This window comes from Talaromyces proteolyticus, assembly GCF_021365285.1.
Source record: "Talaromyces proteolyticus strain PMI_201 chromosome Unknown BGW36scaffold_14, whole genome shotgun sequence".
Taxonomy (NCBI): Eukaryota; Fungi; Ascomycota; class Eurotiomycetes; order Eurotiales; family Trichocomaceae; genus Talaromyces; species Talaromyces proteolyticus.
The window spans coordinates 222,506-249,198 of NW_025764290.1; the positions used below are offsets into that span (position 1 = coordinate 222,506).

General features: G+C 47.3%; 9 protein-coding genes across 9 annotated transcripts; 4 read left to right on the top strand and 5 right to left on the bottom strand.

Annotated features, from left to right (window-relative positions):
* Window positions 1–499: 499 nt before the first annotated feature.
* Window positions 500–2,622, bottom strand: BGW36DRAFT_432832 (actin-domain-containing protein; the record flags this gene model as incomplete). The annotated part of the gene is made up of 3 exons (XM_046221184.1): window positions 500–1,074; window positions 1,133–2,513; window positions 2,593–2,622. 3 exons carry the CDS (start codon window positions 2,620–2,622, stop codon window positions 500–502), a joined length of 1,986 nt encoding a protein of 661 aa, XP_046066150.1.
* A 386-nt stretch (window positions 2,623–3,008) lies between these two features.
* BGW36DRAFT_401352 (putative hexokinase) lies at window positions 3,009–4,705 on the bottom strand (the record flags this gene model as incomplete). Its single annotated transcript, XM_046218734.1, has 2 exons — window positions 3,009–4,155; window positions 4,209–4,705. 2 exons carry the CDS (start codon window positions 4,703–4,705, stop codon window positions 3,009–3,011), a joined length of 1,644 nt encoding a protein of 547 aa, XP_046066151.1.
* Window positions 4,706–6,260: 1,555 nt separating this feature from the next.
* BGW36DRAFT_307745 (putative CBF/NF-Y family transcription factor) lies at window positions 6,261–6,843 on the bottom strand (the record flags this gene model as incomplete). Its single annotated transcript, XM_046212264.1, has 4 exons — window positions 6,261–6,380; window positions 6,433–6,692; window positions 6,743–6,769; window positions 6,825–6,843. 4 exons carry the CDS (start codon window positions 6,841–6,843, stop codon window positions 6,261–6,263), a joined length of 426 nt encoding a protein of 141 aa, XP_046066152.1.
* A 428-nt stretch (window positions 6,844–7,271) lies between these two features.
* BGW36DRAFT_64336 (putative short-chain dehydrogenase) lies at window positions 7,272–8,938 on the bottom strand. The gene is made up of 4 exons (XM_046222486.1): window positions 8,527–8,938; window positions 8,145–8,458; window positions 7,693–8,063; window positions 7,272–7,634 (listed from the first exon to the last, which is right to left on the bottom strand). The coding sequence occupies exons 1-4, from the start codon at window positions 8,564–8,566 to the stop codon at window positions 7,598–7,600; spliced, it is 762 nt and encodes a 253-aa protein (XP_046066153.1). The 5' UTR covers window positions 8,567–8,938; the 3' UTR covers window positions 7,272–7,597.
* On the top strand, window positions 8,920–11,780 carry BGW36DRAFT_307493 (FAD dependent oxidoreductase superfamily; the record flags this gene model as incomplete). The annotated part of the gene is made up of 6 exons (XM_046212241.1): window positions 8,920–9,374; window positions 9,430–9,550; window positions 9,650–10,278; window positions 10,657–10,778; window positions 10,846–11,465; window positions 11,526–11,780. The coding sequence occupies 6 exons, from the start codon at window positions 8,920–8,922 to the stop codon at window positions 11,778–11,780; spliced, it is 2,202 nt and encodes a 733-aa protein (XP_046066154.1).
* Window positions 11,781–13,145: 1,365 nt separating this feature from the next.
* Window positions 13,146–16,435, top strand: BGW36DRAFT_432838 (alpha,alpha-trehalose glucohydrolase TreA/Ath1; the record flags this gene model as incomplete). Its single annotated transcript, XM_046221185.1, has 3 exons — window positions 13,146–13,160; window positions 13,233–15,248; window positions 15,296–16,435. 3 exons carry the CDS (start codon window positions 13,146–13,148, stop codon window positions 16,433–16,435), a joined length of 3,171 nt encoding a protein of 1,056 aa, XP_046066155.1.
* A 294-nt stretch (window positions 16,436–16,729) lies between these two features.
* Window positions 16,730–17,728, top strand: BGW36DRAFT_432839 (oxidoreductase; the record flags this gene model as incomplete). The annotated part of the gene is made up of 3 exons (XM_046221186.1): window positions 16,730–17,195; window positions 17,260–17,612; window positions 17,684–17,728. The coding sequence occupies 3 exons, from the start codon at window positions 16,730–16,732 to the stop codon at window positions 17,726–17,728; spliced, it is 864 nt and encodes a 287-aa protein (XP_046066156.1).
* A 1,477-nt stretch (window positions 17,729–19,205) lies between these two features.
* BGW36DRAFT_389874 (CHAT domain-containing protein) lies at window positions 19,206–20,960 on the bottom strand. Its single transcript, XM_046217403.1, has one exon. The coding sequence runs from the start codon at window positions 20,645–20,647 to the stop codon at window positions 19,685–19,687; it is 963 nt and encodes a 320-aa protein (XP_046066157.1). The 5' UTR covers window positions 20,648–20,960; the 3' UTR covers window positions 19,206–19,684.
* Window positions 20,961–21,637: 677 nt separating this feature from the next.
* Window positions 21,638–23,832, top strand: BGW36DRAFT_364616 (uncharacterized protein; the record flags this gene model as incomplete). The annotated part of the gene is made up of 3 exons (XM_046214571.1): window positions 21,638–21,814; window positions 21,873–22,120; window positions 22,197–23,832. The coding sequence occupies 3 exons, from the start codon at window positions 21,638–21,640 to the stop codon at window positions 23,830–23,832; spliced, it is 2,061 nt and encodes a 686-aa protein (XP_046066158.1).
* Window positions 23,833–26,693: the final 2,861 nt, after the last annotated feature.

The following is a 26,693-nucleotide window of genomic DNA, read 5'->3' on the forward strand; positions in this document are numbered from 1 at the left end:
CAGGCTAGCTGCCTGGTTTCGCGCCAATCAATACTTACCCTCTTTGCCAGTCGGTCTCGAGGTTTTTAGGGTAGTGACAGTCTCCAAAATATCCCCCATAGATGCCTCTCTCGGGACCAACTCTTGAACAAAAGTTAAGTCTGAATTGGTGTCATCCTTCTAGCGCCAGCTAGAACCGTTCAACTTGATTTCCATTCCATTGCAGGGCTGGGAGTAGTACGTGTACACTAGATTTCATGCACTACTCCCAGGCCTGTTCCATTGGGTAATTGTGTTGGAAATTTGCACGACACCCTGCAAAGACGCTATACCATTTCGGCAAAATGAATAGCTACATATTCCAACATCTTAGGAAATAAAATACATTTTATTTAAAAATAAGTGAACAAAAAGGAACCACCTTCCCAAACCATGAGACTCCATTTTCCGATATTTCCGAGATATCGCACGTGCCTTGAAAAAGAAAAAGACCAGACTAGACATATCTGACAAAAAGAGACTAGACCAGCGCGAACTCATGGATAGCTGAGGGGCCACTCTCGTTATACTCTGGCCGCGGAAGATAGCCCTTATATTGTCCTTGACCGTCATTAACAAAGACCATTTTAGCCGCGATCTGAGCACCGAGGAAGACAGATTCTTCCATGCCAGGACGCGGAGAACCCGTCGGATTCGATGCGGCAGTCGTTCCACCGGCGCCAGTCGCTCCCGGCGCATTAGTACTCCCCTGGTCCTTCCATTCGGGGAAATAGTCTGGCGGCTTGACGGTTTTCACGGCCGTGGGGGTCTGTGAGTGGCCTGTTGAACGGTGCATGGACATATACATGGGATCATTCATGGGTGTGGGCGGCGTGGGTGCATTGGCGTGCGTTGCAGCAACGAGGAGTGGGTTGACGCCGTGCGCAGCTGGGTGGTTGAGAGGACCTGGGTTCTGGCCCGGGTTGGCTGGGGTGTTTGTTCCACCGGTGGCTAGAGGCGTGGAGAGGTTAGAAGGCAGCTCGGAGGTGAAGATGCCTGTTGAAGGGGATAGGATATATTTTTGGGTGATAGTTGACAGAAGCGCAGGAACGAATCCTATTCTGGTTGTTAGAAGTTTCTTGGTTGGTCTTTCGGACAACTGGTTGGTGCCTACCTCTGATTCGGCTGCCATTGCCGATAATAATCAGATTATCCCACAGATCGGCTCTTTTAGCTGCATCTGGTACAGATAGAATAGTGTGATGAATCTGGGCCGCGAGATCCTCCAAAATACCACTGCTGCCACGCTCTTTTCTTTCCTTTCCCGCCGTCGCCAGCATGAACCGCTCTACGCCAACCTCAACCTCCCGTCTTTGGCGCATATACTGGGCAGTGTCGTTGATGCGTACAAATTCCTCGAACTGAAAGGTTGCCTTTGCGCGTTTCGAATTCGGCAGACGCGCCGCCTTGTTTGTCTGTTCGCTGTTTTTCTTTGAGGTGACTTTCTCCTTTTCGCGTTTAGCGAGAAACTCGTTCGTATTGCCGCTCGTGACGATTGCGGCAACATCAAGCACGCCTTCATCTTCGTCACCATTCTCGTTGGTTTCAGTCTGCGTTCCACGTCCGGGGCCACGTGGCACCTTTGCTGAGTTTCCGTCCGTTGCGCCTGTTGACGCTGCAGAGGCCGGGTTGATGTCCGGGGTAGTAGGTGCGATAGACCCGGGCAACGCGGTTCCAGGTGGGAGAATCTCGGTGATATTGCTGCGTTTGAGTTGCTCGCACATTTCTCTCGTAAAGCCCTCACGCTTCAGCAACTCTTCCAATCGATCGGTTAGAGTCTCGCCTCCACAGCCCTGCAGAGCAATTCCTCGGCCATGGTCTTGAACGACCGAGTCGAGAACAGCGGTAACATTTGCCTTGCCATGGCCAACGTCAACCACAGTAGCATTGATCGTACCATAAGCATAGCAGGCAGCCAGCGCAGAATCTATCAGACTGAAACCCGGTGGCTTGAACCTTTCAAAGACAAACTGAGTCAAGATCTCGCGATCGCGTGCCGTCCAAGCGGGCTCAGAAACAATCAAGATGGGCGTATGAAAAGGTGGGCTGAGCGTGTTGTAAATGTGTTCAAGAAGGGCTAGAAAGCATGGCCAATCGACAACCTGGCCGTTCTGGATAGGATACACAGCGCCTTCATCAGATATGATGTCTTCATCGAGCAGGATTTCCTCCTTGGGTTCTGCCGCCTCTTGCTCTGCCGTAGCAGCATCAGCAGCAGCGGGCGCAGCTTGCTCATTTGATTCTGGCTTTTCAGTCTTTTCTGCGCTGCCTGCATCTTCCTTTGGAGCCTCCGTCATCTCCACATCCGGCTTGCCCTGGCCATTGCTTTGAGCGGGCTGCTGGGCCGCGCGTTTTCGCTCGCGAATCTTGAATGGTTCAAACTCGCCTTTCTTTTCAGCGGGGTACATGCGCGTCGGGAACCGATGGCTAGCAGGGGTAAATGATTCAGGCAATCCCAATTGCGCCATGGTAGTTTGAGAGCCTGGCGCAATGAGCTGCGAAAATAATGATTAGCTGAAGACAAGACAGAGTAGATAAAAGGCATGGAAAAAAAAAAGTAAAATTGGGACTCACCAGAATATGCTCATCCTTGAATTGAGGCATCTCGCTCTGCCCGATTGGCCGTGCCTGCGCGCAGAAGTAGAGAGTCGTTTGGGGATCCTGATGATGGCTGCGACGCGCTGTGGTGCTTGCTTCTCAGCAGATGTCGACCTCGGGTTGCCGACCGCCTTCCTTTCCTGGCTTGGCGCGGGTCTAGCAGAGCTGGCCAATCATTGCTCACCGCTCACTTTTATTGAGAAATAATTTATTAACTCGTCAGTAGAAAAGGGGTAGAACAAGATGCGGTTAAGGATGGTTATTGCGAAGAAAAGTCTTTAGGAGAGTCGTGTTGATTGTTGAGAAGAGTAATTGTATTAGCTGTATCGTCTATCATGATCTATATACAAAACTTCTATCACCGAATGCATATTCTATCGCTTTACTAGGAGCTAGTCACGTCCAACCATGCCCGCGAGGACACCTGCTCCAATAATAACTCCATCATTAGCTTCACGCAGAAACACGCTCTTCCCACCATCCTGTGGCCCGCCTTGGATCACCAACCGATCTATATACCGCTGACAATTCTCTATAAACTTGGGATAATGCTGAATCACGCCTCCAATGCACGCAACAACCAGTTCTTCCGGCCCGCCATGCCAGTCTGGCCGTGACCCGAATGTGATTTCGTGAAAGCTCTTTGAGGGCGAGCAGCTCAACAGCTCGTTCTTTAATGGCGTTGCCGGATCGCGCAGTGACACCTCGTGGTTCGACGCCAGTAGTGCCACGGTGGCAGCAGCAACCAACGCAGCCGAGCGTGTTTGTACTGCTTGCACGATCTCCCGTAGCACGTTGGCCGTCTTCGCGGTCCATGTCCACCCACTAGAGCTTGGTGGTGGGAGATTCCGGTTGAGGCATTCGCTGAGGGTTGTGGTGGAGGGGTAATTTGACATTATGTCGATGATGAAGTCGGCGCGTAGGGCATACGGCACGACGAGGTTTGTAGGTAGGGAGCGGTCGGAGATGCCTAGAATGCTAGTAAAGTAGTCGTGGCAGATAATGCGAATCAATTCTCCAATATATCGGCCGCCAGTCATATACTCCAGAGGCTGGAACCCTGGTTTTGCGGATTGCGAGTCTAGTTGGAGATCCCATTTGGTGATAATGCCGTGGTCGTAAAGAGGCGATGCAGCGCCGCGGAGGGTCCATTCTGTACTGACTAGAGTCTGGGCTGCGTCTGGATCCTGGGCTGTAATGTGTCGGGTTTTTGAGGGGTGTAAATCAGACAGGATCATAGGGATCGTCGCGTTACAGCCCTCGTCGAGAACAATTCCCATTGCCACGCGGCTGTTGGGGTATGATTTGATAGAGTATGAGAGAGACAGCAGAGTAGCGACAGCGTCGTTGGTGAGTGCAGTAATCTTGAGCTGGGGAAGAACAAAGTGTCGCTGCCGCTTGGCTGCTCGCTCTTCGTCGTCTCTTCTCTGAGTATGCCGCTCATAGCCTTGCAGAATAGAGTTTCGAAGGTCCAAGTCGCTGCTGATAGTAAACCCTTTTCCTGTCTGCATTAATGTGGCTTCCTCGAGAGAGTCTTGTCTGCGAAAAGTCAGTAATTGGTTCTGAGTTAACTATATTGTTGGACAACGAACTTGATGGGAAGACTGAACGCAATGCCAGTTTCTATATGTGAGGGCGGGTGCTCAGAAGATGCATTCGACAGCAAATCGTCCTTGACGACCTCGGCAATACAGTTCCCAATCCACAGAAACAATTCATGAGGCTGATCGTGCTTCAATCGCTCTTCGATCCTCCACGCCTTCTCAAGCGTTCGTCGCACCCGCGAATGTCGCGCTTTACGGATCATGTTACTCATCGACCTCGACCTCATAGCAGTCTCACCCAGCAGGTCAATAAAAGCCACCTTCAGCGTCGTGATCCCTACATCGACGGCCAGAAAGCGACCACACTCCCGGCCGCTAGGCAGATGGGTTACAGGCACGGGACTGAAAAGACTGTCATCCTCACTGCTCGACGCCAGCTCGCGGAAGACATTTGAAAACGAGCAGGCTACGTCGTAGAGCTGCGGATCAGTCGCGCGCAGCGGAGTCAAGAAATCGCGCAGCGGTTTGCTCGCTGCAAGACTCATCGTCGTCGTCGTTGTCGTCTGTTGGTGGCGGAATTTTAGTGGTGGCTGTGGTAACGCAGTCGTCCACACGGATGTGCAGACTTGACAATTGGGCGTCATTGCTGCGAGAAAAAAACAGTTGATCTGTGTGTTTGTATTTTATGTCGACATGTTCCCGCTCTTTCTATTACGTGCGAGATTGTAGACGAAATAGCATCATGCATGATATTAATATGCATTGTGTGATCATTTGCATTGAAATCTTTTTTCCCTGTCCGATGTAACGGTGGCCTGGCGGGTTGTATTTCCTCTCTGTCGATAGAGCATGCTGGGCTGGCAGAAAGTGGAGTTGTGTTTTGCAGTGAGACAGAGGGTCGATGAGGCGATTGGCAGCAGTGATCTAGATGGATCTAGTGTGATGGTTACAACCTTTCGTTGCCTTCACGCTCCACAGATGTAACTGGCAAGCGGCCGCCGTGTGATTCGCCGGGCCAGCCGCCATGTGCTCGCTGGCCCTGCGGTTTGGTTTGTCGATCGGCACGACATAACAATACTATTACTAATATTACTATTGTTACTATATTTATTTATTTATTAATATATACGTAATTAATATATAAGAGATCAGCCCATACCAAGTTCTCGCTGCCAACGTTGATGTTCTGGCAGGATCCTCTGCCACGTAAACTGCGTGGAGGGCCCTGACGAACCTGGCCAGGGCCCGGGCTTACTTCTCAATCCAACCTGCGTTGCACTATGCTACCTCTAGTCCCGTGCCTAGTATAGTGGCCACTGGCTATAGCCAGCGATTATGATTTATGCGTTCCGACGTCGTTTCTCTGTAAGTCGATCCTTGGCGCCTGGTGGTGCTTCTCATAGGCCTACTCTATAAATAAGGCTCTAATAAGCTCTCCCCTGGATGCATGCCGCTAGCAGCATAGTCTTACTAGTAGCATCGCGGCTGTCCCTATTCTTGGGATGCAACTCATCATAGGCTATGGAGAGACGCTGGAAGGCGATCGCTCCGTTTTGGGAGAAACTAGCCCGAAGAGAATTTCTAGAGCATTGTTGCGGGGCCAATAGGACGCCAAATGAAAGACAGCAGCAGATCTGCTGGATCATCAGATGCATTTCCTCGATATTGTTCGCCGCCACATGTGCTGTATTCTCAGCGCTGTCTCGAAGTTGATCGCTCTAGCGTTTGAACTTGCGTGGCCTGATTGCGACCTGGCTGTCTCGCTATGGCTCGCTGTACCCTCGCTGTCAACGTAGCACGGTGTATGTAGTATGATCGTCAGTTGAGCTTCGGTAAAGCCGAAGGAATATATCGAGCCATGTGAACTATCCACAGATCCTATCACAGATCATAATCAAATTCTCATCCAGAGCAAACAAAGTCAAACTAACAACTACTCCCAACGCCGGGCCATTTATAACTCCATTCGCTAAAATTTGATTCTTGTCACTGATTGCCACCCAATTTCCACTCCATTCCATTCCTTCCACGTATTATTTGTCGACGGCAGCAGTGAATCGGGCATGGACATGGATATTAATATAAACGCAGTTGCTAATCCTACTCGGCTCCACCGTTGAATTTCTGTCCGGCCGAAGCAAACAGTTCCTGCTGCTGGCGAAGAAGCTCCTCCGCCGTGAGACCGCTCTGTTCCATCTTGCTTGTCTTCTTCTCTCGAGTCTGTTGTAGATCGGTTAGAGATGAACATGGCAAGCGAGAAGACGAGACTAACCTTCAGCGCCTCTTTGTGTTCCTCGGCAACCGCGAGCACGTCTTCGATGTAGTCACCGAACCCGAGATCCCGCAGCGCCTTTTCGACATGCTCACATGCGATCGTCTTCTTCGCGTCTTTCTCGCTGATGTCGTTCGCCTCGGAGGAGATCAGGGTGATAAACTCGACGCAGCATTCCATCAAGAGGTCTCGCGCATCTTTGGCAAAGGTCTGGCCCGAGGAGGGCGGGAGGATTTCAGTAATGATTTTTTGGACGGTCGCTTGTGTGGTGTCAGCGGTGTCGTCGTCATCTCAAGACTCCTGGACTTACCTTTGGGAAGCGACAAATCGTCGTTTGCTATACAGGGTCAGTTACTGCAGGGGGGGTGGATTGTTACGAAAGCACTCACAACTAAATTCACGGTCCGACATATTCTCAGGTATATCTGACTATGTTCTTGTAGCAGTTGGCGCTGTGGTGAATGGAAGATGTCGAGGGCGTTGCGGGGCGCTCGACTGTTATAAAGAAGCGTGAATCGACGCGACAGGCGGCAGAACCCGTGCTCCACCGCGCTCACCGCCCTGCGCCTTCCCGCATCAAATTTTCTTTTTCAGTTTTTTGTTTTCTTTCTTCTCCTTCATCAATTCTTTTTTCTCTCATCTTTCTCTCTTGACTTTCCTCGATTAGCATTTGTTTCGATTGCCTATTGTGTTGACTCAAACTAATTAATACTTATTAGTATTGTTCTCTATGCCTGCAGCTCTTTGTAATTGGTAAGTCCCATGCCCATTGTCTTTCTCTCAACATGATGAACAATTGTGTCGCCCCTATCATACAAAACCGTGGTGATTACCTGTCCCGCCAAAGGACTATCTGATGATGCTTCCTCGAAGAATATATCTCAGCAATTGTGTCGTCTATTGCTAATTCTTAGATATTAGATATACTTTCCTCCTAATTTCCACAGTGTCTCGGCCAGTAGTGCTCATGATGTAAGTCTGAATACTCTCTTCTAACCCTCGACGCGTGATGAACCCCATACATTTCCATGCTAAGTATGAAGATGGTTTGCATCTAATGCTTACACTATGTATCTGCTTTTCATCTTTCGGCTGATGTCTCCCAAACTTCACAATATCTATTCATACCTCTGCCAGAAAGCGGACTGACCAGAGCAACCAGATTTTACTCCTGAAATGCCACCAAATCCTTATCATTCCACCTAAAAAAAATTAGCTCTTAGTCTCAATGAAACAAACTTGGCAAAAACTCAAACTCACGTTATAAATCTCCCACTCAAACTCTTCGGTGCATCCAGCACCAGTTTCGCCATAACATGGCCCGGCTGCTCCGGTCTCAGAAGCTTCCCCGTCCTATGCGCCTCCATAAACCTCTCAAACGCTTCTGGCGCCATATTCCCGCGGTGACCCTCGCGTATCTCGCGCTGCATCTCCGTATCCACCATGCCCGGCCGAAGAGACACAGAGGTAACCTCCGGCTCCTCGTTCGCCAACGACAGCACCAAATGGTTAATCGCAGCCTTTGTAGCGCCGTACAACGCCCACCCGTTTGTCGCCGACGTAGATGCCCCTGACGACGTAAAGATGATTTTCCCCTTGGACTGCCGTAGCGCAGGTAACGCCGCTTTTGCCTATTGACTATCAGCACCCGTTTCCCTTCCCTTAAAAAGAAAATTTTTGGAGTGTAACTATAATTATGGGGTAAGTCTTACGAAGCCCACTAAGCTGATAAAATTCACGTCAAACGCGCTCCGCCATTCCTCTAGCTCTGCGCCTGCCACTGTCGCCACCTGTCCGAGGACGCCATGGTTAAGAACTAGTCCATCCAGTGCCCCGAAGCGTGATAGCGCCAGCTGCACGGCTTTCTCGGGGAGACCCGGCGCTGTCGCGTCGCTGGCGATGTAGTCGACGTTATCCGGGTATTGAGACTGCAGGGCTTGCAGGGGTTCGGCGGTGCGGGCGAGGAGGATGACGTTGTTGCGCGGGCTAGTTGTGAGGAGGTATTTCGATATTGCCAGACCGAGGCCTAGGCGATTATTAGTTAGATGCCCCAGGTGGTATAGCATTGGGAGAAGGATAAGAAATGGGGGGTACCTCGTGAGGCGCCGGTGACGATTATTGTTTTGGGAGACATTGCTAGTATGTCGTTTGGTGTTGTTGTAGGTGAGTATATTTGAGTAAAATCGAATTGATTGAGTGTCTTTCTTGAATGCGGGGCTCGGCTCGCTTTCTCCTCTTTTTTCTCCTCTTTCTAGACGAATGATGTGATTGTAGATCAAGATTATTACATAAAGATGATATCAAGTTTGAATATATTAAAAAAAAAATTAAAAAAACCTATTGATCTATTCGATATAGTAGGATGGTTGGTTGGGAATCGTGGTTATCATCTCCAACCTTGACCCCGCTGCGGAGAAGATATATATATATATATGGTCTAACCCGTTGAATATTACTTGATTAATATCCCATTCATCGTGTCAGATCATGTCCACAGTCATCATCGGCGGCGGCATAATCGGCGCCTCGGTTGCCTACTATCTCAGCAACGATTCTGCTGAGAAGGAACAAGACGTACATGTTATAGAGTCATCGTCGCAACTCTTCAGCGCCGCGTCTGGGTATGCCGCGGGATTCATTGCCAAGGACTGGTTCTCGCCGGGTGTTTCGCCATTAGGCGCGCTGTCGTTTGGTTTACATCAGAAATTGGCGGCGGAGAATCACGGGCAGCGTGCATGGGGGTATATGCAAGGGACGGCGCTGAGTCTTGATCTTGATGAGAGGGAGGCTGGTGTGCGTGGGAAGGAATGGGTTAGTGAGGGGGCGAGTCGAGCAGAAGCTGTTAATAAGAGGGAGCATACGGTCGTGGAGGAGGGTGAAGCGCCGGCGTGGTTGACAGGGGGGCGAGCGGAGGTTATCAGTGATGAAGGCGTTGGTCAAGTGTGAGTTGCCCAGCTGTATGCAACTCAGGAATATTAATATTAAAATAGTCCTCAGGGACCCGTTGAGATTGTGTCAGTTTCTTCACGACAAGACGGTTTCTCGAGGGGTAACATGGCATCGTCCAGCGCAAGTGGTGTCTCTTACCATAAACCCAAGTACACAGCTCATCCATAAAGTCACGATACTGAACTCCGAGACACAGACTGAATACACCATCCCCTGCCGAAATCTTGTCATATGTGCCGGGCCCTGGACTAGTGTCGTCTATAAAAAGCTGTTCCCATCAGCATCGATTTGGCCGAGAATTTCCCCATTGGCTGGCTATTCGCTCTTGCTTCGATCACCTCGACATACGCAAATCCACGAGCAGGAGAGATATAAAGGGAAAAGCCACGCTATTTTCGCATCATCAAACCCCCATCTAGGCGGATTCAGTCCGGAGATTTTCTCTCGGCAAGGCGCAGAAATTTATATTGCGGGCTTGAACAGCAGTGACCTTGCGCTGCCGACAAGAGCAGAGGGGTCAAAGTTTTTGATAGACGCGCAGAAAATTAATGAATTGAAGAAAGTCGCTGTGAAGTTAATGGGGAAGCTAGCCTCAGGACACTCAGAGTCTTCTAGCGAAGTAGTCAACGACGATGATCTCCAAGTACTTCGAGAAGGGCTATGTTTTCGACCATTGTCAAAGACAGGTACCCCGATTGTGTCCAGAGTCAAAGATGAATATCTCGGCGCCAACATCAAGTCAGACCACTCAGCTGTGGGCAGGAATATAGGCGGCGTATTCATTGCCTCAGGCCATGGACCATGGGGTATTTCGTTGTCGCTGGGGACTGGCAAGGTCGTTGCTGATCTGATAGATGGTGTTGAGCCATCGGCTGATGTTAGCGCGTTAAGTTTATAGTAGTAATGAAGTTCTCAATTGTTGAAGTATGCGAGGAGTTTAATTAATACATTGTTCGTCAATTTCCCCTTGTTGGGGAAAACGTATATTTTAAATAAAGTAGTAGGTATTGTATTGAATATAAGTAGACGAAAAATTTATCCATACAGAGCAATTGGAAATGGAAATAATTTCGCGACACTGATCATCTAGTGTAAACGGGTAATATTAAGTAAGGTCAAAGGAACTTCGGACGCGTCTTCCCCGCGTTTTGCATCTGAAAATCCAAAATCCTCCAGTCAAACGCCCAACCAAGATTATTTTATCGCAAGCAGGACTTGACCTAAAATTTCACTACGATCGTTTTCCTCACTTATATTTTCTTTCACCATGGCGAGTTCGATTGAAGAGGACGGCTACAATGACAGCAATCGCGCGTTCCTGCAAGCTTTCATGGCCCGGTCCAGCATGACCTTTGAGGAGGCGAAGCCCGTGCTTGCTGCTATTTTTTCAGCTCATGGTGAGAGAACTATAAAAAGGACATCTGTTGGGAAATGACTATGCTGACTCTACTCTTCTTGATACAGAAAAGCGAGAAGTGCTACAAGAAGACATCACGCAAGCCGATTTCAACTCGTACATCGCCACCGCGAACAGCGCAATATCGCCGTTTGATTTGGAAATCAAGGCTACGAAGCGACAGACTGTTATCAACGGCGAAAGCAACGGCCAGACGCCATCCCCGTTTGTCTATGCCTTGGTGAATACTACGAGCGACCCGCTCACGCAATTGGCTACGATGTACACTGTCGACGAAATCGCGTTTGTGAAGCGCCTTCTAGACGCCATGTTTGAGACCTATAATACGAGGAGATGCGAGGCCATGGTTGTGTCGAGCATGCAGGCGATACAGTTGGCAAAGGTTTCGTCGGGAGATACAAGTCGCAGAGATTCGACTGACCTTCCGGGGACGACGCAAGCTGGAGCGGCGCAGTCGCTGAGTATGAGCCAAGCGGAAACAGTCCTGTCGAGTTTGGTGGATGAGGGATGGCTGGAGAAAAGTGCCAAGGGTTTCTTCAGTCTTAGTCCTCGCGGTCTCATGGAGTTGCGTGGTTGGTTGGTGGATACATACAATGATGAGGACGAGGAGGGGCCTCAGTCGCGCCGCGTCAAGTTCTGTGCTGCGTGCAAGGAGATCTTGACTGTTGTAAGTGTTTTGTTGAAGATGTCAATATTTATTCACTGGTTTATTAATACGTTATGTTAGGGCCAACGATGTGCAGACCGAAACTGTCCCGGACGTCTCCATGACATGTGTGTGCGCAGCTTTTTCCGGCTACAACAGAGTGAACGCTGCCCAGTTTGCAAAATCGAATGGCCTGGAGATAAGTATGTCGGCGAGAGGGCTTTGGCTGCCAACAATCAGGGAAGACAACAGAGCAGAAATACTCAAATGACGAATGGAACGAGCCAAGTTGATGGTTCTGCAGATCAGCCCAACGAGGATGATGCAGAAAGTTGAACTGGAATAGCCCAGCTGTTACAGAGATAACACCAGCCGGTGTTGACCTGAGAATACGCTGAAATACTTAGTCTATACAAATGGGAGGAATGCTTCGATGTCATGTGCTGCGGCAATACTGGACAATATGGATGATGAAATGTGTGGCCTGGTCTGGCTGCAGGAACAGCATCCTGGCTAGTGCAATTCATGTTGATGGACAGTGTCTGGCTGCCTGGATATCCGCCATGGACGGCGCTACGTGGGCAATCGCTTCAGACTGCCCCAAAAGGTACACCGTACAAAAACCGGCCCGCAGACTCCGATGCTTGGATTGTGCCACTTCTCCACTATCTGGCAAAACGGATGTCATAACTTACGCATTGTTGTTTTGGAAGCACAGACGATGTGTCAAGTACCGTATATAGTGTATGGAGTTGGTATCTGAGCAACACATCGAGGATTTTCGTGTTAGATCGTAAACGGGACTAGAGCTTATGTCAATCTTGGGCTAGAAAAATTGCTGCGTTGCTTTTTAGCCTAGTGGTAAATTCGAACAGGTCGCACCTACGTAATTATTTAGTAGCTGAATACCAATAAAGCCGAAAGCCCACCCTAATTACCGAGATGGGACATAGCGTTGTAGTTTCGTGAGATCGACACAAAACACGAGGGCCGATGCAAGCCCCAACACACCAGACGCCTTTAGCAGTGGGACTAGCAGGCACAGAAACGGGCTAGAAGCGCCTCGAAGGCTGCGTCGAAACTCGTATTATTGCCTGCGTATTGGGATGTGCAAGGTTCAAGCTTATTAGGATTGCGCGCCCAAAGCCCTCGCGCATTGGTAGACGGGCGTAGTTGGCTTATTGGCCGCTGCAGCCACCTCACATGTGGCGCCGTTTCTTGTTTCCCCGCATTCGCCGTTTTATCCGGTTGCTCGATTTTGCTACGGAGATGGAGGATAGAGCAGGGAGTAATGGTGATGCTGAGTTGTTTCCGCTGGAACTTATTAGTATGTACTTAGTTCTAGGATTGTTAGGCTGTGAGATTTCAACGATATGTGAATATCCATGTCCATGACCAGCAGCAGAATCGCCAGGAGAAAACTTGCTCCTTCAAAGTTGAAGCCATCGCGAGAGCTAATGACGCACTGGCTCGGATCGCCTCGTGGTGATTGGGCCATCCGGTGGGGAGAGATAACACGAGCCTCTGATTCGCGACTAGAGCTCGGAGGAATGACGGGGAAATTTCTGGGGGAAAATACAATTAATCATCGTTGTAATATTCATATATAGGGATGGGTAGTTGTTTCTTGCAAGTTGATACCTCCAGTGTTTGCCAGGGTTAAGAAGGATCGACCAGGCCGGAGACAACCGCTGCTTCCCAATGCGTTATTCTGCCGTAAGTCACGGGATTCCTACACAGCATAACACAACTTCACACTTCCCAAAATTCCCACGCTGACTGCTGCAGTTTCTCCAGCAGGGCCTTCTGTGCCTTCTGCCCTTCTCATCTGCGCTGTCTGCCGAGGAAAGGGTTAACCAGGTGCTCGATAACTATGGTACCGATAATGCCAACAGCTTTGCTCCATCCCATAACTCCTACCAAACGCGTTTTCCTGGCGTAACCTGGGACCAGCGCAACTGGCGTCTCCGCAGCACAGCGCTCGACCAGGGTCACTACCAGTCGCGCGGGTCAATTGCGAATGGCTACATCGGAATCAATGTCGCCAGCGCCGGCCCGTTCTTTGAACTCGACACCCCCGTCGACGGCGACGTGATCAACGGCTGGCCACTGTTTTCGAGGCGACAGACTTTTGCCGGTTTGGCGGGATTTTACGACGTGCAGCCGACCACGAACTCGTCGAACTTTCCGTGGTTGGACCAGTACGGCGGGGAGAGTGTGATCAGCGGTATCCCTCATTGGAGTGCCCTGGTCCTCGATCTTGGCAACGGGAATTACCTCGACGCGACGGTCGATAAGTCGACGATTTCAAATTATGCTACAACATATGATTACAAGGCTGGTGTCCTTTCGTGGCATTACACGTGGACTCCCAAGGGCCAGCAAAACAACTCATTCGTTATCAGTTACAAGCTCTTTGCGAATAAGCTTGATGTCAACCAGGCTGTTGTCAAGCTTAGCATTACGCCCTCAGCAAATGGCAATGCGTCAGTGGTCAATGTCATTGATGGGTATTCCGCTGTGCGCACTGACTTCGTCAAATCTGGCAGTGACAGTAATGCTATCTATACGTCTGTCAAGCCAACAGGAATCAATAACGTCACAGCCTGGGTGTATGCTGTTCTTGATGGGGATAATGCCTTTGACTTTGCTTCGGCGATGCTTGTTGACAACAAGCCATATGTGCACCAGAACGGTTCATCTATCGCCCAATCCGTCAATGTCAAACTTAGCGCTGGCAAAACTGTCAGTGTTGTCAAATATGTTGGTGCTGCTTCCACGGATGGGTTTGCTGATCCTCAGAAAACCGCCAAAAAGGCTGCGCTGGATGCGAAACGCAGGGGATTCGATGATTTGTTGCGCTCTCATGTGTCTGAATGGGCGCAGGTAATGCCGGATGAGTCTACTGATGACTTCACCTTGGCCAATGGAAATCTCCCTGAGGACCCTTTCATCATTGAGTCTGCTATCACAGCTGTCGTCAACCCTTACTATCTCCTTCAGAACACGCTCGGTGAAAATGCTCTTCGCAGGGTGAAATATGCCCCAATCAATGACTGGAGTATCCCTGTTGGTGGCTTAACTTCGGATTCGTATGCTGGACTCATTTTCTGGGACGCAGACGTCTGGATGCAACCTGGCCTGGTGGCTGCGTTCCCTGAATCAGCTAAGCGCATCACCAACTACCGGGTGGCTAAATATCAGGAAGCCATTGCTAATGTCAAGACTGCCTATTCCAGCTCGCAAGCTAACACCAGCTTTTCTCCTGATGCCGCAATCTATCCTTGGACCAGTGGACGGTTCGGAAACTGCACCGGAACTGGCCCTTGTTTTGATTACGAGTATCACTTGAATGGCGACATTGCAATTTCACTTACCAATCAATGGGTGGCAAGTGGTGATACTGACACATTCCAGAAACAACATTTTCCAATCTACAACTCGATTGCCACAGTCTATGCTGACTTGCTAAAGAAGAATGGAAGCTATTACATTCTGACAAATATGACGGATCCTGATGAATATGCCAACCACGTTGATGCAGGTGGATATACAATGCCACTGATTGCCCAAACCTTGGTTAATGCCAACGCATTCCGCCAACAGTTTGGCATGGACGAGAACACCACCTGGAATGAAATGGCTTCCAACGTGTTGATTATACGAGAGAATGATATCACTTTAGAATATACCACTATGACCAACGACGTGGCCGTCAAGCAAGCTGATGTTGTTTTGAGGACATATCCTCTAGATGATACTACCAATTACTCTCCTAAAGCAGCTCTCGATGACCTTGACTATGTAAGTCTATACCAAGAGATTGTAGATGTCAATGCTAATATGTGCAGTACGCTCTCAAACAATCTCCGGATGGACCTGGAATGACATATGCCATTTTCTCGATTGTTGCCAATGAGGTTTCACCTTCTGGATGTTCGGCCTATACATATGCGCAGTATTCTTACGATCCTTATATTCGTGGTCCATTCTTTCAATTTTCAGAGCAATTGACCGATGATTACACTACCAACGGAGGAACCCACCCAGCTTTCCCTTTCCTCACTGGCCATGGAGGTGCTAACCAGGTCGTCCTGTACGGTTATCTTGGACTGCGTCTTCTACCAGACGATATCCTTCATATTGACCCGAATCTCCCGCCTCAAATCCCTCAGGTCAAGTACCGTACTTTCTACTGGCGAGGCTGGCCGATTCAGGCAGAGTCTAACTACACCCACACGAAGATTAGCAGAGCTACTACTGTTGCCCCGCTGGTATCCGCTGATCCTAAATACGCCAACGCATCAATTACTGTTCAGGTTGGGCAGCAATCTAATAGCACTTCCTACAAACTGCCAGTTGACGGGACATCTATCACAATCACTAACCGTCAGATCAGCTCCATTAACACTGTTAGCGGTAACCTTGTCCAATGCCAGGCTGTTCAGTCATCAGATACCTACCAGCCTGGCCAGTTCCCAATGGCCGCTGTTGACGGAGCTGCTTCTACCAAGTGGCAGCCCGAGTACGCCAACAACGTGAGCTCAATTACCGTGACCATCCCCTCTTCCGAGTCCGGCAAGACCATTTCTGGGTTTTACTTTGACTGGGCCCAAGCTCCTCCGGCCAATGCAACTGTCATCCTCCACAACAACTCAGTCAGCAACCCAACCATTTCTGGGTTTGGACAGACTGCGCAGCGCACGACCATCAATGTCGAGGTGTCCAACCCAGTGAATGCTTCGTCAAACACGAATGGCTCTATTGTACTTCCAACGGGCAACACAACCAACTTTACTTTCCCCCACCCTGTCCCCGTTTCAAAATTTGCGACGCTGTTCATTGAGGGCAATCAAGGTCTCGACAGCATTGATATTAAATATGAAAACGGTACGGGGGCGACGGTTGCTGAATGGGCTATTTTGGCAACGACCCAGAGCAGGCTTAAGATAAGAGCAAGCAATTCTTTGAGTGGTAGACATGCTATTTAGGTGTATATAACAGCTTAGATGACCATATATTATCTAATTAAGATTGGACCAAATTACATTCGTCACTAACCATATAAATGTAAACTAGACTAGTAATAGACTAAGCGGTCTAGAATGTTAGTTGAAGCTTACTTGTATTTAGGGCTTAATGTCCGAATATGGTAACTCTCGGACTCGGAACGCCCAATTAGGAAGCAAAGTCTCCGAGTCCGAGCATTCTATTTTTCGACTTTACCATATATAAACCAAGCAAAACCATACCTAAATTCATTCCGCACAATCAAATCAGACCAGATGTTACGCACAGTCCTGATAACAGGCTGCTCCGACGGCGGCATCGGCTCCGCCCTCGCCCACGCCTTCCACACAGCCGGCCTGCACGTCTTCGCTACAGCCCGCAACACCGCCAAGATGCACTCCCTATCCTCCCTCCCTAACGTAACTTTGATAGAGCTAGACGTGACTTCCGAAGAAAGTATCTCCAGCGCCGTCGCCATTGTTCGCAGCCAGACCTCGCGTTCTATCACTAACGAAGAAGGGGAAGGAAAAGGGAGACTGGATTATCTGATCAACAACGCTGGCCAGGGATATGTAATGCCGTTACTAGATAGCTCTATTTCCGCCATGCAGAAAATGTTCGAGATCAACGTCTGGGGTCTTGTGCGTGTTACGCAGGCGTTTGCCGAGTTGGTGATTAATGCCAAGGGCACGATTGTGAATAACAGCTCGACGGCGTCGTGTCTTGCGTTGCCGTTTCAAGGTTCGTTACATCTCATCCACTCTATCAATTTTCACATATATTGATGCTAAGGGTATATGGATAGGAGGCTACTCCGCCTCCAAAGGAGCCCTCGACATGCTCACGGCAAACCTGAAACTCGAACTCGAGCCGCTCGGCGCAAAAGTAGTCCTCCTCAAAACGGGGAATATAGCGACAAATTGGTTCGATTCTGTACCCCAAGTCACATCGCTTCCATCCTCATCCTACTATCGCTCTATCGAGGAGCAGGTGAAGATCCGAGCGCAGGGAAAGCATCCTTATCCCAAAATGGATGCTAATGAGTATGCGAAGAGAGTGGTTGGGGATGTGTTGGGTGGGAAGAAGGCGGTTATATGGAGAGGAGCGCAGTCGGAGATTGTGAGTTGGGCGTTGATGGTTTTGCCCGTGTGGTATTTGGTTAGTTCTTTCTTTTTCGTTTTGTTGGTGTTGTTTTTAATGGGTGAGGGGGTTGCTGATGTTGTGTGTAGGAGAGGGTTGCCGCGAAGGGGTCGGGGTTGGATGTGTTGCATTGAAGTGAGAATTGGATAAATGGGTGATTCGATGTAATTATAGAGAGGATTGTATATGAAAGGATGTTGAGGTTACACTACATACATATATGTACACGGGATGTTGTGTTTTATCCTATTCATGGAACTAACCACGTTGTACAGATCGGCGCAACCCCGCATCTATTCACTGCATATGCAACTGGCAGATCTTGCCAGAGAAATAACATTGACTACATGTATGGTCACATGGGAGATCGTGGGTGCCCGTCCTGATCTAGTTTGCGTGGCTCTTCGTGATTGGACACCCCTGTGAGGTGTGAGTAAAACTATCTATTAGTATTTATGGCTGCATCATAGAAAGTAAAGACCCTCATATATTGAGTACTTTAATCTTATATACTTTTACCTCTATATGACGAATTAATCATGTTGTGTTCTATCCCTTATAATATAGTAATTATAAGTAATTTTTGTAATAACTATATATGTAGGAGTATTATTCAGTAAATTTCTGCACCAAAAGACTAGAATATTAAGAATGGCGAATACTCACCACTTCTCACCCATGTAGTAGAAGATTACCAGAGACATCACAATTTTAGCTATACATTCATTACGATAGAGACACAGTGTATATGATGTATTTTCTATACGATTACTTAACCATTCAAACTATGGCCTCTGTACGACCACTTATTGAGTAACATGGCCAAGCTCAGGAAGCCTGTTTAGGCCGAACCCCGCAAGGCCGGGGGATTCCGAGATGTCTCGGAGGTCAATTTGACATATCACAATTGATATTTATAAGTCCTTGGGCATGTTAAATATACCGCCCACCTCGCAATATAGGCCTATATCTAGTTAGATTGGGTATTAGTGACCTGAGCCAGGGACCCAGACTTATAAGCTTGGTTACTCCAGCCCGAAGGGAAGGAACCAAGTGATATCTTTTTTATATATCAAAAATATAGCTTTCAATATAAGCCTTCTCGGCTTCGACTAGCCTTCGGTTCGAAGCCTTCTATATCCATATTATCTTAAACGATAGCTACCTCCTAGCAGCCCTGCTCTATAGCCTCGATATCGAACGGTGAAGCTTCCATTCGCCCACATATAGTCTATCTAGACACCCCGAACACGGCCTTGTCTAGACCGTGTTACAGTTAGTTTGAAAATATACTCTTTAGAGTACTCTCTATCTTTTTTATAGATTCAGCTATCTAGAGCGCGCATGTGAGACCAGAGGGCCGATATAAAGGCAGTCGGCTAGGGGGCCTCACATATATAGTGTATTATAAATATGTATAGCTTCACAAATACTTAAAATTTTTGATTTTTTAAGCTGAAATTAGCTAAGAAGATTCTTCCCTTTTACATAGTTGAATTTTTTGAATTTATATTGCGAATTGATGGCATGATGACATGTCAAAATTGAATATTGATAATATTTGAAGAAGTTCGGAGCGGGTGATTGGGTGACTGTCCAATTACGTTAGTGGTTCATTGGCTGTGGTTTGTCGATTCTTATGACACAGATACATGGACAACAAGTTGCCTGGTGTAGGTTTTCGGGGCGGCATTAAGGAGGATGTGATGAAAAATAGCTAGGCAGGTCTAATTTCGTAAAAAGAGCGTGAACTGAATTGACATCGGACGCCCCTAATGTTCGTGAAGAGCTACCATTATGGCTAGAAGACATGTCTTATAAGCACCTGACCGCCTTCTTCATTTGAACTATAGCGTAATTCTTAGCGTGTCGCGTACCACATAGATCTCATTTAACCTCCAAACCAGCACCCCTAGACGATTCGTTCCGTGCCTGTCGGCTCCGCTTATTTGCAATGTAAGCAGTGTGAACCCTGTTTCTTTAATACATAATCACTTCGTACGGCAAAATTCCACAAAGTCCGCAACCACACCGACAGGGATCAGAGCGCTGAGACCTTGTTGGGTGGATATCTCAGTAAAGGCGACACATTATACACCAAAATGGACATAAGGAACCCAATCAAGCGACGGTATATCTTCACCCACAGGGTTAATGTCTCTAGTCAACCCCCTTTGGCTTCTAGTTCTTATCGACGATTGCTGCCAACGGTCGCGTAGAGTCCTCGTAGCATCATGTAGCCCTCGACATACAGATTCGTCTGTCATGCCTCCGTCTCTGATTCGGCCATAAATGATTTTTGCCATGTGAAGACAAGTGTCGTCAATTACATCCCACAAACTTCCGATTACATGGCGAAACCCGGCAAGTTGGAATGCACTGTTCAGGTGGATACTTTCGTCCATGAATCTTTCGTCGTCGATTCGACCGGTCCCGCAAGCAGAGAGATATGCAAGAAAAGGTGATGATTCTCGAATATTGATTTCAAAAAGATTGCCAACCGTCAGTGGATTGCTATCACCGTCCTCAAGGACCAAATAACTCATTGATGGATCAGATTTGTCCATATGTGCATGGCCAGCGAAATGGAATATCTGGCATACCTGTAAAAGTGACTCGATGTCAGATTTATACGGCGCGGGTGCGACCGGTACCAGTGACATTGATGGACAAATGCTTCGAACGATATCCACTTCTCGGGAGGCACAAGGAAGATTTGATTCTCCTGGTGTAAATTCCATGGCAACAAGAAGTGCATGACCTACGCTTGATGGTTTCTGAGGACGTCGACGGTTTTGTATCATTGCTTTGATAGATGGGCTGTAAGAGGACATAACTCGATCAATCACTGTCTGACCTGTTCCACAATCGTGATAACCTGCCGCATGTAGTGGGAATTTGATCAAGAGGCCTGTTGGAACCCACCAAATATGGGGCCATTTGTCGTGAGGAGTATGCGTGTATCCAAGAGCAGCCAATACTGGTTCTGTAATAGCATCCCATAACCACTGTAGAATTGCAGGCTCTCCTAACTCATCATTTTCAGCTTTCATCTCAATGTCCTTCTTGCTGAGGTCAGGTAATCTTAGGGCCTTGACTTGATACTTGTCAACAAGAATCGCGGACTGTCTATGCCCGTCACCCTTTATTGCGTAAAGTTGATGGTTCCTGCGTTTTGGGGCCGCCGTCCAAGTCAATGATGTGGAATGGACCACGAGCGATTGCGTTGCAATATGGGTGATTGACGGAGCAGGCCTAGGCGACAGTGCGGACGGTGAGGAAGGGGTGAGGGATGGGTGAGGATAGCGAGCGGTGGTGGTGAGGCATAGAGCGGCGAGTCCGGAAACTGTCGACCTAAGATCGTCCTCATGCTACATAGATAGGAAAAAAAGCGAGAATCGCGCGGGTCGCAGTTTCCGGATTGGCGTGTGCGGCTCGCCGCTCTATGCCTCACCGCCCCTGTTCGATGCTGCCTCTGAGCCACCAGCCACACCGACGTACCTTGGTATAAGGTTATTGGTGCCTGTCACATCTAAACTCCGTAGAGAAAATATTATTTGGGACCCAGTTATTTCCTCCAAACTTCAGTACAAGGCTTGTTCCACATAACCAGATAAGAGCGGTTGAGCGGTAATGAGACAATAAGTCCAGAATTTGTAGACCCTTAACCTTGGCCTAAATTTTTAGTTTACAGCGATGTCATGCAGGCACTTATGTATGGCCCAATCATAAGTCCTTATATAGCGCAATGCATATGCAAACACTTTGGTAAATTAATTGACCAGGTAATCGGCTAGAATGCAATAACAAAGCTTTGATTCCGAGGACTCTCCAGGGTTCTGACTATAAAGACCGCAGAATCAGACCTCTTAATGAAAGCTCTACATCCCATTGATATTTTCTGGCTGGGAGCATCTGTTCATACGAAGCGTAAGCAGTCCTCCTCTTCGTCATTTTTCTTCTCTCCTCACCCTTCTCGCCTCTTTGGCTCTGGCTTCAACTGTTTCGCGAACTGAACCTAGCATTGACGGATACATAACGATATGGAGTTCAGCAGGCCAAAATATCCCGAACAACAATTTCCCAAAATGGAGAAATCCAATAATGTCCAATTCCAGCCGCCTCATGCTGATGATTTTGCCAACCAAACCGTTCAAAATGAGCTCAACATCATCAACGGTTTCCAGGTTTCGGCTGCACGGAATTCGGCATCATTTCCGGTATTTTCCTGTTCTCAGGCTCGTCTGGCTTTGCATAGAATAAACTTTGACAATAGAGACTTATCTGCAGAATATCCATGGTGTTCCATTCGACAGCCAAAATAGTATTCCTATGACGATTGCCAATAATTCGACAACTCCAGTTACAATTATTCCTGCTAGAACGATGAGCCGGCAAGTAATATCTTACCCAGAAGATGTATGGGAAATGCATAGACCTCGAATTCGCCACCTTTATATTGAAAAAGATAAGAAACTCTCGGAAGTCATGAACCAGTTGGATGCAGAGGCGGAATTCAAGCCTTCGTGAGTTCTTTCTAGAGATCAAGTTGCCGAGCAATGATTACAGATGAGGCAGGGGTAAAAGCTAAGTATTATTTAGTATCCACATGTACAAGAATCATTTGGCCGCTTGGGGATTCTATAAAAGAAATCGTGAAAAAGATATCAGTGTGCTTCTTGGCCTCAAGAATGCTCGTGACTCCGCTGGGAAATCATCTGTCATTTTTCGGTCTGGAAAGCCCATATCTATGGAAAATATATACAGATACTTGAGGCGGAAGAAACTAGATCCTCAAACTTTCGAACAAGCAAGAGAATATGAGGAATTAGCTGCTATAGCCAACCATATTTGCATTCGAACCCCGTCCCCAGTTCCCCAGGTATCACATCTATTATTCCCCCCTGGCAATCTTCGAAATAAAGAGATGGTTCTTCTCAATATCAATCAAGAATATCAAGCTTTGGCCAGAGAAATTGCTAAACCCATCGAACCGAGGTGGCCAACTACCATGTCCCATCTCCCTGGAGACCACTTTCTCAATATTATCGATTGCATATCTCTTTTGCTTCAACAGGGTCTCGGGCTGTTTGAAATCCAAATGTTCGTAGAGGGTGGAACATATGTTCGAGCGGCTTTCGTTTTCGTCGAGTTTCTCTTCAAAGAAATGAGTAAAGGCGAAAGGCCCGGCGGAAAATCCCTAGCGTGGATATTTGGACTCTGGATACTGCTAAGGAAGACTGCGATGCCTGATATCTCCGGAACTCTTTTTAAGCATATGACGAAGATGGCAAAGACGTATCTTCCAAAAGCTCACCCTGCGCTGGAAATACTTTGTAACCTATATCATGTTTATGAAGGAGATGACTATGATGGTTTTATGCGCTTCATCTCTTCGACCTGGGCCGACAGCATTCATGCAATCACTAGTGTCTTTAATTCTACAGGTAGGAACGCGGCCCCTTATCTACCCCATAGCCTCTGGATGGGTGAAAGCAGTGGGCATCTTCGTCAGTTTCAAGAAACCGTCTTGGAGTTTTGGCGTCCAGACACCATAAAATCATGGCGACAGCGTATGAAGAAATGTTCATTGGTGGTATGCGATAATAGACAATTGTATTTGCCAGCACCTGCTCACGAAGGAGTTCTAACTCTGATATGGTTGAGGCGTTTCCTCATAGACGATTTCATGGATCCTCGAGGTTCAAACTTACCCATGTTGCACAGTGTGCACGATACTAGAATGGGGAATTATGTCATTAAGACAGCAATTGCCACTCGCTTGGAACTAAGTGTTGGCAAAGAAAACTCTCTTGGTACGTCTACAAGTATTAGAGTCTTGTCTGGCGATGTCTATCAAGTTGGACATCTTCACCAAATTCGACCAGGAGAGGACATCAGTGCATTCAAGGATGATTATGACCTCGGCATTAGTTCGTTTGAAAACTTGAAGACTGCATTTCAGTCTACTAGTGGCTTAGAAAATGAGAATTCTACGTGGTTCAACTGGCTTCGGATTCTAGAAGAATCTCTCATGGAGCCAGGTGAGAGTCAGGGAATCGATTCAGTTGTCTCTTGTACATGCTTACGTGGGAAAGGATTATCCTTTGACTATATGAGAAGTGAAAATGGAGAACTCGGCATCGATAAATATAAAATGGATAGTGGAGGCCCCGATAAACCTTTTCCAAGCGATGGGTATATGAGCTTCTCAGGTTGGGGAATAATTCAAAACTAGATCTTGTACAACTCATCCCTTCAATACGGCTAGATGCGTTTTTGTTGAATATTTGCGCCATAGTTTATGAAAATACATTGTCTCTATGTAGTTTTATTGCTAATATTAATGCCAATATGTTGGCCTACATGTAGGGCTAATATTGAAATCTAATAAGTGTAGCCTCCAGCTAAAAGGAAGTAAGTATTGATATATCCCCGTAGTTGCCTATGGGTACCAGTGGCGGAATAGTGTCCATTAATTCTATCCGATACACAGATATGGAGATATGAACTAAAGATAGAATCAGGAATGGCATAAGGGTAATCATTGGATTCATATCGCTTCAACATCTCATGAAGATTACGCTGAGCGACGGAATAGTATTTAATCACATAGGGGAATTATTTAAGATTTAAAAAAAGCTGAGGAATGAGATCCGAACGCATTATTCAACTATTTTATAATGCAAGGTTCAAAAACTACTGTGAATTATCACGCATATTTCTTCCCTCGCCTCATCAATGCGCTTCTCCCAGACCTCATGCTACTGCTGCTCCTTAAAGTAGGCGAGCCGCACGAACTAGATCAGGAGGAGTACTCGCGATCCCCCATGGTATTATCCATGTAACAGGGGAGATCGCGGGTGTCCGTCCGGATCTAGTTCGTGCAGCTCGCTGCTCTAAGGAGCAGCGAGAGTGCGCCCTTGAGCCCAAGGTGCGGTGATCTAACAATGGACTACAGTATCCGCGTCGCTCTTCGTGATTGGACGTCTTTGTTCGCTGCGCAGAAGAGGACAACAAGCGGGCTACCGTAGGTGAGATATTAGGAGAAGTTGCCCATTAAAGTTTTCGCGTTCATGCAGTCAAAGGGGCATCGATCTTTGTATACATTGTCACAAGTGATAAAGATGAGGTTGAGGATGTTAGGTGCGGAGCATCCTGACACGCTGACTATTATGGCCAACCTGGTATCGACGTACTAGAGCCAAGGGTTAAGGACGACGCTGAAGATACAAATAATAGATATGAGAATAAAAGTACTAGGTGCAGAATATTTGAACACGCTAACCATCGTGAACTACCTTGTCTTCACCTGGAAAAGACGGGGTTGCGGCCCGGAGGCCCTTGACTTGATGATGGACTGTGTACGATTACGGGCGAAGATATTAGGCGTTGATCATCTCGATACTCTTTCACCCTCCTGCGCCATCGATCGGTTGTCAGACTCGAAAGAAGGGTATTAGTAGCATATTTCACAAAGCATCTGGCACACCCCTCTAATTTTCTTAACATTTACAGCTCACCACTTTCTTCGAAATTCTTCGAAACAGTGCTATCATCCAAATGGCCAAAACATACATAAAAAGGTCAGAATTACGAAGAGCGCCTCCTGCTTGCTATTGACACGTTATCAAATTAAAAAATTAAAAAAATATTACGGATCTTCGCAAAGCAGCAGATCTCTATAAGGTGCTTATTCAACGCTCCAAGGCTAACTCAGCAGCCATCCTGAGATCTCAGAAACAGGCTTAAATTATTAAAAATTAAAATTTACTGAAGAGGAATCACTTCGTAGGTAGATAATCTCTATAGAATTATATAAATGTCCTCTCTAACCTTAAATACTTCAAGTTATAGCTAATATTCAACTTTCAAATCAAGAAATCATTCTTATATCAGCTGCCGTTGGCGTTCCGAAACCAACTTGCATTAGAAAATTCAACACTAAGCCTGAGGAAGCTAATACAGTGTACCACACCCAGCCATTTCCACGGTGGTCCATGGCTTTCGCAGCGAGGCACGGGATTAAGGGATCACGTGCCCATATTCAATGTGGAATGTTGTATTATCCCTCAGGAATGTAGGAGGATTATATATGGGGGAAAGGATGGTGGTTCGATATACAGCTTTTGTGTATACAAATGTTTATGGACTCTGGGCTATGTAAACACGTCTATTTCCATGTACTTGGTTCTTCGTAGTTCATTAATCTTAAGTTATTCTGATTATAAGAGGTTCAGAAATGCAATCTATTATTAAGGTACTACGGCACCTTAAGAGATCTTTTCTACTCTAGTTTGTGTTACTAGTTCTTAGTCACCCTAAGGCACCTTAGTGTACCGTTATGAGTTACCTCAGGAACCACTGTGTGGTTCATTCAATTGTAATGTACCTCGATTCAGCTAGTGTCAATTAAAGTGGATCTAGGTCTGTGATGAGAAGGATCAGGCAATACCTAATCTTATTGGTATCTATTATAGAGAAAACTAAGCATAAGGAGGAACTGTAAACTACATCAAGCTGCTTGGTATTTTACATTGTGCGAGTAAATAGTGCAGTCATTTGACTACTTCCTGAGCGCTCAGGTAGGTAGGGACTGACCATGTTGTCACATTGCTCCTTTCTCTAAGAAATATCTATCCCCAGGCGTTAAGATCGCTGTTACTGATAGTTCGTATCAGGCAGATTATTCCTAGAATAAGCCTCTACAAATTCCTCATTATTGGCAGCTATGCTGTTCTGTTAGGTGGGATAGCAGGGCTGTATACAAGGGGCCGACTCTCGGCAGATTTTCTGCCACCTTCCTAGGCCAGCCTGGCTATGCCTAGTAAGTCAGGTGATAATGCCCCTTCGACAGAATCATCTAAGAGGTTAGCGCCGATTTTATTTGAGGTAGGATGGGGAAGGCATTTAAAATTTTTTGACCACTGCACTCGACCTATGAAGACTCTAAACCAAAAGTAGACTTCCTGTAAGTTGTAGATCTCATTAGGAGCTTTCAATTGATACTGAAATTGCCCATCCTCACTGGACGCTCATGCTGATTTTCCACATCGAAAGCTGATTTAATATTCAAACAGATATGCCTCATCTGAATAT